This window comes from Penaeus japonicus, unplaced genomic scaffold (genome assembly GCF_977035675.1).
Source record: "Penaeus japonicus unplaced genomic scaffold, GWHDUDI00000001_assembly GWHDUDI00000031, whole genome shotgun sequence".
Taxonomy (NCBI): domain Eukaryota; kingdom Metazoa; phylum Arthropoda; class Malacostraca; order Decapoda; family Penaeidae; genus Penaeus; species Penaeus japonicus.
In genome coordinates this window covers 3,708,984-3,718,983 of record NW_028234433.1, presented here as the reverse complement: position 1 = coordinate 3,718,983, position 10,000 = coordinate 3,708,984, and the positions used below count along the sequence as shown (strand labels likewise).

At 45.4% G+C, this 10,000-nt stretch overlaps 1 protein-coding gene across 6 annotated transcripts in view; it reads left to right on the top strand.

Moving 5' to 3' along the window:
- The window catches only part of LOC122248961 (cystathionine beta-synthase), a 59,098-nt gene that overhangs the window by 2,802 nt on the left and 46,296 nt on the right, over nt 1-10,000 (top strand). For 2 of the 6 annotated variants that reach the window (XM_086555526.1, XM_043009413.2), the window contains exon 1: nt 2,633-2,693. The exons of 2 other annotated variants lie outside the window; for them this stretch is intronic. In XM_086555526.1, the coding sequence (XP_086411652.1) occupies nt 2,688-2,693 (6 nt within the window). In that variant the 5' untranslated portion in view covers nt 2,633-2,687. Of the gene's footprint in view, nt 1-2,632; nt 2,694-3,911; nt 4,258-10,000 lie in introns of those variants that run through there. 2 more of the 6 variants (XM_086555525.1, XM_043009411.2) reach the window with 1 other exon arrangement.

Here is a 10,000-nt window from a genome sequence, read left to right as displayed (position 1 = left end):
GATACGTAAATTTTTAACATTAACATTTTTTTCTCTTCCTCCTAGATAATTTTCCCCTCCCTCATTTCAATACAATACTCTGAACAACGAAATATCTGAGTAAGGATCTACTATTAGGGAAACTAATGCAAATTATAGACGTGGAATTCTATCTCGTATGCCCCTCTCATCGTCGTCGACTGGCTGCAGACCTAAGCCACAATCGTTGCCTCCGCTCAACATTCATTCATGGGGGCGCAACACTGCTTGTCTCTTCACCACTACACAGGCTAGACATGTATGACACGGACACACATACAGCCATATGCAGGCTTTTCGCTTACTCGCTTATTCACTCGTCTCTCGTTTTCTTTCTGCCTCTGCTCTCTTTCCTTGCGAGTAAATATATCTCCCCGTCCCCCTCCTGTTTTTAGATACTTTGTTTTGGTCTTATTTCTGTCCTTTACTCTTTTATCCTTTTGCTTATCCTCTTCTATTTTCTTTTCTTTTCTCTTTTCGTCTCTCTCCCTTTCCTCTTCATTTCTCTCTTCTCATCTCTATTCTTCTCTTACCTCTCTTTTCCTCTTCCTTCCACTCCTCTCATCCTCTTTTTCTCTTTCCTTCCTCTCCTCTCTTTTTTCTTCTCTCGGCTCCTTACCTTCTCTCTCCTCTTCTCCCCTCGTCTCTATCTTCTCTTCGCATCTCTGCCCTCCTTTCCTTTACTCTATCCTCTGATCTCCCCCTTTCCATAACCTCATGTTCCTCTCTCTCTCTCTCTTCTCTTCTCTTCTCTTCTCTTCTCTTCTCTTCTCTTCTCTTCTCTTCTCTTCTCTTCTCTTCTCATTTCTGTCTACCTTTCCCCCTACCTTCCCCTCTGATCTTCCCTTCCTCTCTATCTCTCTCCCTTCGCCTTGTCGCCTTTTCTCTTTCTGTTCTCATATCTGCCGTCCTTTCCCTCCCCTCTTTCCTCCTCTCCATTCCTTTCCTCTTTTCTCCTTTCTCCTCTCTTCTCATCTCCCGTCCTCTACCGCCTAACAGTGATACCATGTCTTCTTTCTTGGCCTGTTATTTGTTCATTTCTTCCATTTCTCTTCTTTTGACATATTCACATTTTTATTCAATAATCGTTGGTTATTATTATCATCTTTATATAAAGCCTCGTATATATATATATTTCATGAAAACAGTCAAGGAAAGTTCCTATCATGCACGAGGCTACGCAGTGAAGGAGATACACAATAAAAAAGGATAAGTCTGATTACTTTTGAAGAGTTGCGTAATTCACGGAGGAAAACAATAATTTAAATATGATTAGAAAAGAAAAAAACTTACTCCGTGACCCATTTTATGTAATCAGAAGAAAACAAGTGTTTTCGTTTGCTTCATGATGCATGATATATGGCCTTTAATGGAACCATCTCCCCTCATCCCTCCCCCCTCCCCCCTCGACCCCACACCTCACCCCAGTACACACCGTTTCCCTCCCTTCTATTTCCTTCCATATCTGTATTTATCAAACGGTTTTATTTATGTGTTACTCATTCGTGTCTCTGTGACTGGCCTCCGGGGGGCATCGGGCAGGGGGGTCAGGTCAGGTCTCTGCTGCCGATTATTACTTGTATATTTATTCTCCCACGAGGCAGATACCTCCTTCAGGTGCGTTATCTGTGTTATCAGCACCTCTTGTTTGTATTTTCTGTTCATCTATTTCCTGTTATCTTCAGTTTTTCACACAACGTGGGTGACCGACTGAGATAGTTGTGATAGATGTAACACTAGAATAACGTTTTATTTTTCGATAGATATAACACTAGAATAACGTTTTATTTTTCGATAGATATAACACTAGAATAACGTTTTATTTTTCGATAGATATAACACTAGAATAACGTTTTATTTTTCGATAGATATAACACTAGAATAACGTTTTATTTTTCGATAGATATAACACTAGAATAACGTTTTATTTTTCGATAGATATAACAATAGAATAACGTTTTATTTTTTGATAGATATAACACTAGAATAACGTTTTATTTTTCGATAGATGTAACACTAGAATAACGTTTTATTTTCCATCTTATTTACAACGTATTTCCAAGCTGCGACAAGGCATTCCTCTTGGAAGTATTCCCTGGGGGCGGCTACCGTAGTGAGGTTTCGGGAATTTAGAGGTCCAGGGGAGGGGGTGGAAGGAGGCGGAAGGGCATGGGGGAGGTCATTGTGAAGGTAGGTGGAGGGGGAGGGAAGGGTAAGGGGAGGAGGAGGGGCTGGAGGAGATCGTAAAGGAAGGTAGAGGGGGAAAGGCAAAGGGGGGAGGGGTGGAGGAGATTATTAGGGGAGGTGGAGGGGGAAGTGTAACTTGAGAAAGGGAGTGGGAGGAAAGGAGAAGGAAGAGAAGAGGAGAGTAATAAGGGACTGAAGAAGTAGGAGAGAAAGGAGGAGATAGGAAGGAAGAAAGAAATAATGAAAACTAAAAAAAAGGAGGGTGGCAAAGGCGAGAAAAAGATAAAGAAGTGAAGAAGATGAAGAGAAAGAAAAAGGTGAAGAAAGACGAGGAAGAAACGGAGAATGAAAAGGAGGAGGAAGAGGAGGAGGGGGCGGGGAGCGGTGGGAGGCGGCGAGGGGAAAGCAAAGGCGAGGGCCCCGGTGCAACTCGAGCCAGTTGAGAGCGTGGGCGGCGAGGGGAGAAGCGGATCTGGAAAGCAATGGAGGTAAGGTGAGGGGCGAGAGGTCGACTCTCTTGCGCGAAGGAGTCCTTCGTGACGGCGGCATCAGGAGACCAACGGCTGTTTGTGTCACGGGGCTGGCATGCCAAGACAGCGTACGGGCGCGGGCCAAGCCAAGGCTCTGTCGAGGGAGATTTGGCACTATGTTCTCGCCGCCCGAAGTATTGGAAATACACAACGTGAGAAAGAATTGTAGAAAGAGCGGGATTTGTTGAAATACTTCACACTCGGTACAGGTGTTCAGCTGTGGCATGTGGAGCACATGTGGCACTGAGTTTGAATCAGAAACAGCTGTGTCAGGAACACGTGTAGGCCGAGAGTGCCAACAAAAGGATATTTGTTCTTTGATTTTGTTTTCCTTGTACAGTTTAGGTCGCGGGGGTAAGGGGGTCCAAGAAAATATGGAGGCAGACAGGCGAGCAAAAAGAGGAGAGAGAACACAGAAGAAGGATGAGAACAAGTAGAGAAAAAGAGAATAAAAGGAGTGAGAAAGTGAGGCTAGTAGTGAGTGAAACATGTAGAGCGGGGGATGAGAGAAAAGGAGAGAGGGGAAGGGAGGGAAAGATGAATAGGAAGGTGAAGATGAGGAAAAGATGGGGGGAGTTGGAAAGAATAAAAAAAAAAAACAGCGAAAGAGTAAGTGAGTGAGAGAGAGGTAGCGACTGAGTAAAGAGGACAAGGGGAGAGAAAGGGCACACAGAGATAAAGAGAGGGAAAATGAGAGTGAAAGAGCGAGAAACAGAGTAAGCTACAGTGGTAGAGCGGTTCTAGCAAGTCGATGGGACACAAAAGCCACCTGTTTTTCTAAGCGGTTTAAAGGGAGATCCCATTCGTTACACTTTAATACGATAAAGAGGAGGATTCTCAAGTCTTATCAAGGATTATGGGAAGCCACATTTTTTTGTCTTATCAATTGTAAACACTGGTGACAGCCACCCATGTAGCTCGCCTGCTACGCTCACTTGTTCGCCTTTTTTTCCCGCTTTTCTGATGTTCAGTTCACTTAGTAATGATTGGAACAAGGGATTGATGACAAATAGAGCGGGAAGTGTCCACTCGATCTTCTCTGAGCGGTGGAATTTTTCCATGACGTGAGTTAAAGCTCCGTAGTAACAGTTTCCCACTTCCACGGCGTTTCAGCAAAGACGATAACAACACATCTCTCCGTTGCGATTGGCTGGCACGACCGCACCCCCAGCGCTCATTGGCGGAGCGCATTCCTCCCACCCGACGGCGCTCGGCCAGTCACGTGGTGACGGTTACCAGTTACTCGCAAACTCTAACAGACCGTAGGCCTCTGACTGAGATTCGAATGAGATAACCCAAGGAAGCTGGGCAGGTAGACGAGACAGGTAAACTGTATCTCGTGTACAAAGGTCCGCGTGGCGCTTCGACCGTGCTGTCTGTGGCGAGCGGGCGATATTGTGAACCGCCAACTCCGTGCTGGGTGCCTTCTTATAAACAATCGTCAGCTGATTTTGGTTCTCTCTGACAGAGGACGCGGAGCCAAGAGCAGACTAGCGTTGCCATAGCCACTTCCCGAATGCCTGTGAGTGATGAGTTACTTTCCTTTAAGCGGTAGATATTTGGGATGCTATCTTAGTGTTTTGTTACCCATTGAGTGTACTCCCGCGTTGAATGTACCTTTGGAAGTGCCAACGTCATACAAAGTTAAAAAAAAAAAAAAAAATGGAATGCGGAATGTAACGAACTCTGAATTTCTGTGAATATCCCGGCATATCTGAGGCATTCTCGGGTCCAAATATGCACGCGAACCGAGGCCTCAAATGCGGCTACGTGGCGGTGGAGCCATTATTGTGTTTCCGATTTCTGTCTTTAGCTATTGATTGTGGTTTTAGTAGTAGTATCAACGATGATTGTGATGATAATGTTTAATTTTTGTCTGATATTATTGATGATTGATTGTTAGTTTTCAAGTCTTTTATCTGTCTGTTTAGACTTGCCCTCGGAGCATTTCTCTTACTTGATTGTTTTGCTCTTCGGTTGCCAATTAGAGGCGCGGGAGTTTCCTTGATTCTTTTCCTCCGTTGCCCCCCCCCCCCCCCCCCTCTCTCTCTCTCTCTCTCTCTCTCTCTCTCTCTCTCTCTCTCTCTCTCTCTCTCTCTCTCTCTCTCTCTCTCTCTCTCTCTCTCTCTCTCTCTCTCTCTCTCTCTCTCTCTCTCTCTCTCTCTCTCTCTCTCTCTCTCTCTCTCTTCCTCATAAGGTCGTCTTCCCCCTCCATCACTTCTCCCTCCTCTTTCCCTCCGTCATCCTCCTCCTCTTCCCATCAACACTCTCACCCTTCGCCTCCAACACTAACTCACTTTCCCTCCACCACTCCCCTTCCTCTCCACCATTTTCTCCCCCTTCCTCTCCACCCCTCCCCCTTCCTCTCCACCACTCCCCCCTTCCTCTTCACCACTCTCACCTTTTCCTTTCCACCACTCTTTCTCTTCTCCCCCACCCTCCTCCATTCCCCCCCCTTCCCCTCCACCACTCCTTCCCTTCCCTTCCATCATTCCACCTCTCCCCCTTCCCCTCGACCGCCCCCTCTCTACCTCCCTCCCTTCCCCGTACATCCACCTTCTCCTCCCTTTTCTCTTTTGATTCTCCCCCCTCCCCCTCCTACGTTCTCAATCCCCTTCCTCCTCCTCCCACATCTTTCTCATCTCCCCACCTCCTCCCTTTTCCATCTCTCTTCTCGTCCCCTCTCCCTCTCTCTTCCCCACTCCTCCTCCCTCCCCTCCAGCGAAAACTTCCTCGTCATGCCTGGTTGTCCCATGAGAGTCCGGAGCGCCCGAGCGTCTGTCCCCCTCGGCGTCCTGGGCTCAACTGGAGTACTATAGGAATGGAGTTCCGTTTTATTGTGATTTGATTATTCGATTATTGTCTCTTTTCTGTTACACTTGTTGGCATGGCTAAAAAGGCGTTTTTGTGGTGTTGGAGTTTTGTGTTGTGGTCGTAATTGTTGTGATGATGGCAGCTGTTATCAATATACAGTTTGGTTGATTGACTATTACGCATGTTAATGGTGATAATGATGATGATTATGATAATAGTATTAGTAATACTGATAACGGTAGTATTGATGATGATTATAATAATTATGTTATTGGCACTAGGATTATTCTGATTATTTTTATCAGTATTATACTATTGATAAAAACATTATTATTGCTATTATCGCTCTTGTCATTCTGATTAATTTCAAGCGAGACTGAAAATGTTGCAATAACAGTAAAACCAGAAATAATTATAATCCAATTTTAATGATAACAGTAAGCGATCAGTCATTTGCCATGCGCCGTCCCTTTGTGTGTGCCATGACGACCCGAAGAAGCGTTGGCGGCTCTCAATTATGGCAGTGTGTGGGGATTACGTTCGAGGGGGTGGGGGGGGGGGCAGGCAGGTGGTTGCATGCTAGCTGGTGATCAGGATCTCGTAATCCACAACGTATTATTAGGATTTTTTATTCCGTTTTTTTTCCTCTTTTTTGTATGTGTTTTTGTTGGAATGTTTCTGTTCTCACCGTTTTTTTTTTAACCGTTTTTTAGTCTGTCGATGGAGTGGGGGTAGGAGGGTGAGTGTGGGAAGGGAGGGGGGGGGTTCGCAGCGACGTCTGTGGTGATGATGTAAGAGTAGAGGGAGGGGCAAGGGGCAGGGGGCATGGTGAAGGGTAGAGTGTGTTGTTGTAGGGGAGGGGATATGGGGGAGGGGGGGGGAGGTGAAGGAGCCAAGAAAGGTAAGGTGACGCAGTAGCCTCGAAGTGGTCCGGTCAGTCATGCTACTGGTTATCGCTAGTTCTATTACTTCTGGTTATCGCTAGTTCCGTGGGGGTTAGGGGGATGCGGGAGATGAGAGATGGAGGGGAGGGAGAGGGAGAGGGGGGGAGAGATCGTTCGGTATGTAATAATCAGATTACGTCACGAAGGTATGGCGTAATGTCAATGTAGGGGTACTGTTATCGTGGGTATTACATGCGTGTGTGTGGGCACAGTGTGTCATTATAAGGCGCTTTTTAATCTCTCTCTCTGTCTCTCTCTCTCTCTCTCTCTCTCTCTCTCTCTCTCTCTCTCTCTCTCTCTCTCTCTCTCTCTCTCTCTCTCTCTCTCTCTCTCTCTCTCTCTCTCTCTCTGTTTGTCTGTCTGTCTATCTATCTATCTATCTATCTATCTATCTATCTATCTTTCTATCTATCTAAATATCTTTAAAATCAACATGTCTCTCTTTCTCCTGCTGCAAATACATTTAAACACAAATCGCTAACGTATACAAACTATATGCACATATGTACGAGTAAAATCTAGTTTATTTACATACACTTAATCCTGGCGACGGGGTGTCAGGTGTCCCCAAGAAGAGGACTGGAGGGTCGCTACTTTTGGCCGCGCTCTCTTCCTCATTACGTCATTGTCAGCCGCCGTCAGATCCCCGTCAGCCCCCCCGTCAGGAAGGTCTTGACCCACATCGCGTTTGATAGCTTAATCTTTTTGTGATTACCCCGTTGGTGATTAAGATTTTTTTTCTTTTTCTTTTCTTTTCTGGCGATGGTTACTGGGAGGGTGTCTTGATTAATTAAGTGAATAGATAAGGTTTGTTGCCGATTCACTCTCTCTCTCTCTCTCTCTCTCTCTCTCTCTCTCTCTCTCTCTCTCTCTCTCTCTCTCTCTCTCTCTCTCTCTCCTCTCTCTCTCTCTCTCTCTCTCTCTCTCTCTTTCTCCTCTCTCTCTCTCTTTTTCTCCTCTCTCTCTCTCTTTTTCTCCTCTCTCTCTCTCTCTTTCTCCTCTCTCTCTCTTCTCTTCTCTCCTCCTCTCTTCTCTTCTCTCTCTTCTCTTCTCTTCTCCTCTCTCCTCTTCTCTCTCTCTCTCTCTCTCTCTCTCTCTCTCTCTCTCTCTCTCTCCCTCTCTCTCTCTCTCTCTCTCTCTCTCTCTCTCTCTCTCTCTCTCTCTCTCCTCTCTCTCTCTCTCTCTCTCACCTCTCTCTCTCTCTCTCTCTCTCTCTCTCTCTCTCTCTCTCTCTCTCTCTCTCTCTCTCTCTCTCTCTCTCTCTCTCTCTCTCTCTCTCTCTCTCTCTCTCTCCCTTTTCCTCCCCCCCTCTCTCTCTCTCTCTCCCTCCCTCCCTCCCCCCTCCCTCCCTCCCTCCCTCCCTCCCTCCCTCCCTCCCTCTCCCTCTCCCTCTCCGTTAGTGAAGTGGAAATCTGAAAGATTGGAAATATTTTCTGTGACTTGAAGTTGCGATTGGACATTGCATCGATAGAGATGAATATGAAGTCGCATCGATAGAGATGAATATGAATGATAATCCTGCAGCCGATCTTGCAACACGTAACTCTTCACTTATTTTCCTCATTTCCACACTCGTTACCCTCATACCTACACTAATTATCCTCACTCCCTCACTAGCTATCCTCACTCCCTCACTAGCTATCCTCACTCCCTCACTATCTATCCTCACTCCCTCACTATCTATCCTCACTCCCTCACCAACTATCCTCACTCCCTCACTAGCTATCCTCACTCCCTCACCAGCTATCCTCACTCCCTCACCAACTATCCTCACTCCCTCACTATCTATCCTCACTCCCTCACAAACTATCCTCACTCCCTCACTATCTATCCTCACTCCCTCACTATCTATCCTCACTCCCTTACCAACTAACCTCCCTAACTATCCACATATCCACACCAATCCTCCTCCCTCCCCCCCCTGTTATCACGACCCCCCCCCCCTAATGAAGTAGAATTAATAATCGAAAGGACAGATCGAAGGGAAAAGCGGCGGTCGACCCCGGCATAGCAACTGCGGCAAGACGTCGCGTTTTGCATCGCTAATCAGGAAGGAGGTCGGGCCTGCTAGCGTCCGCGGCGGCCTGTGTGTGTGGGGTACGTGGTGGGGTCCCCTGGTGTCCTTCTTGGCTCAGGACTCTTGATTTGCTTTTTGGTCGAGATGTTTGATTTTTTTGTTTCGATTATCTTTTTTTACTTTTCTGTTTTTCTTGTTCTTTCATTTTTCTTTGTTGTTTCTTTTCATTCTTATTTGGCCTCTTTTATTATATATATCTTATTATTCGTCTACTTCTTTCGTTATTTTCGCGTTTTTTGGTGTTTTTATATATATTTTTTTTTTTTTTGTCATTTTTGTGTCTATTCTTGTCTGCATTTGTGCCTCTATATCTTTTTTTTTCTTCCTGTTTTTGTTCCTATTTTTTCTTCTTCCCCTTCTTGTTCTTTCGTTCTTGTTGTTCTTCTTTTTCTTGTTGTCGTTTGTTGTTGTTGTTTCTTCTAATTCCTCTTCTTCGTCTTCTTCTTCTTCGTCTTCTTTCTTCTTCTTTTTTATCCTTCATCTTCTTCTTTTTCCTCTTCTTCTTCCTCCTCTTCATCGTCTGTCTTTTCGTGCATTTTTTTTCTTTCAATTTTCTTCTTGTGTTTCTTGCATTTTTCCCCTATCAATTTCCTCCTATGTTAAATATTTGTCCTTTTCCATCCTTTATTTTCATTCTCTTCACAAGAGTTCAAGGGAAATTCTCACTATATAGAAAAAACAACAACTATCAAACAAAAACAAAACAAAACTGGATTTAATCAGAAATCTTAACAAAAAAACAAGGCCGTCGTTCCTCTCCCACCTCCCCACCCCACCACCCCCCACCCCACCCCCCTCCTCGCTGAAGTTGTACTCGCTACCCTCTTGCCCCGAAGCGTATGATTTGCAAGTTACGTAATGGACAGCAGTAGAAGAGGAAGGGATGGGAGGGGGAGAGGGGTGGGTGGCGGAGGGGAGGGATGAGGAGAGTGGGGAGGGATGGGGAGAGAGGGGGAGGGATGGGGAGGAGGGGATGCGAAGACGGGGGAGGGATTGGGAGAGGGAGAGGGGAGGAGAGACGGGAGAAGGGAGAGATTGAAGCTAGAAAGGTCTTCACTCTATAGTAGGGGAGAAAGAGGCTGGGGTTGAGGTGAAGGAGGGGGGGGGGGGGGGGCCTGAAAATGTTTTTGCGTAGCTCAGGTGAATGTGAATGTCGGCGCATGGCCCGTAGTTTTTTTTTTTGTGTCTGTGTTTGTCTGTATGTGAACAGGACTGGATAGAGATACCGGTTGCATTGTATTTATAATGATTATGATATTCCTATATCATTATACATTATGCAATACTTATTGTATATTTCTTAAGATTAGTAGCTTCCTCACTTGCACCTCCCTAGTGTGTGTGTACCTGACTATATATATATATATATATATATATATATATATATATATATATATATATATATAGATATATATATATATATATATATA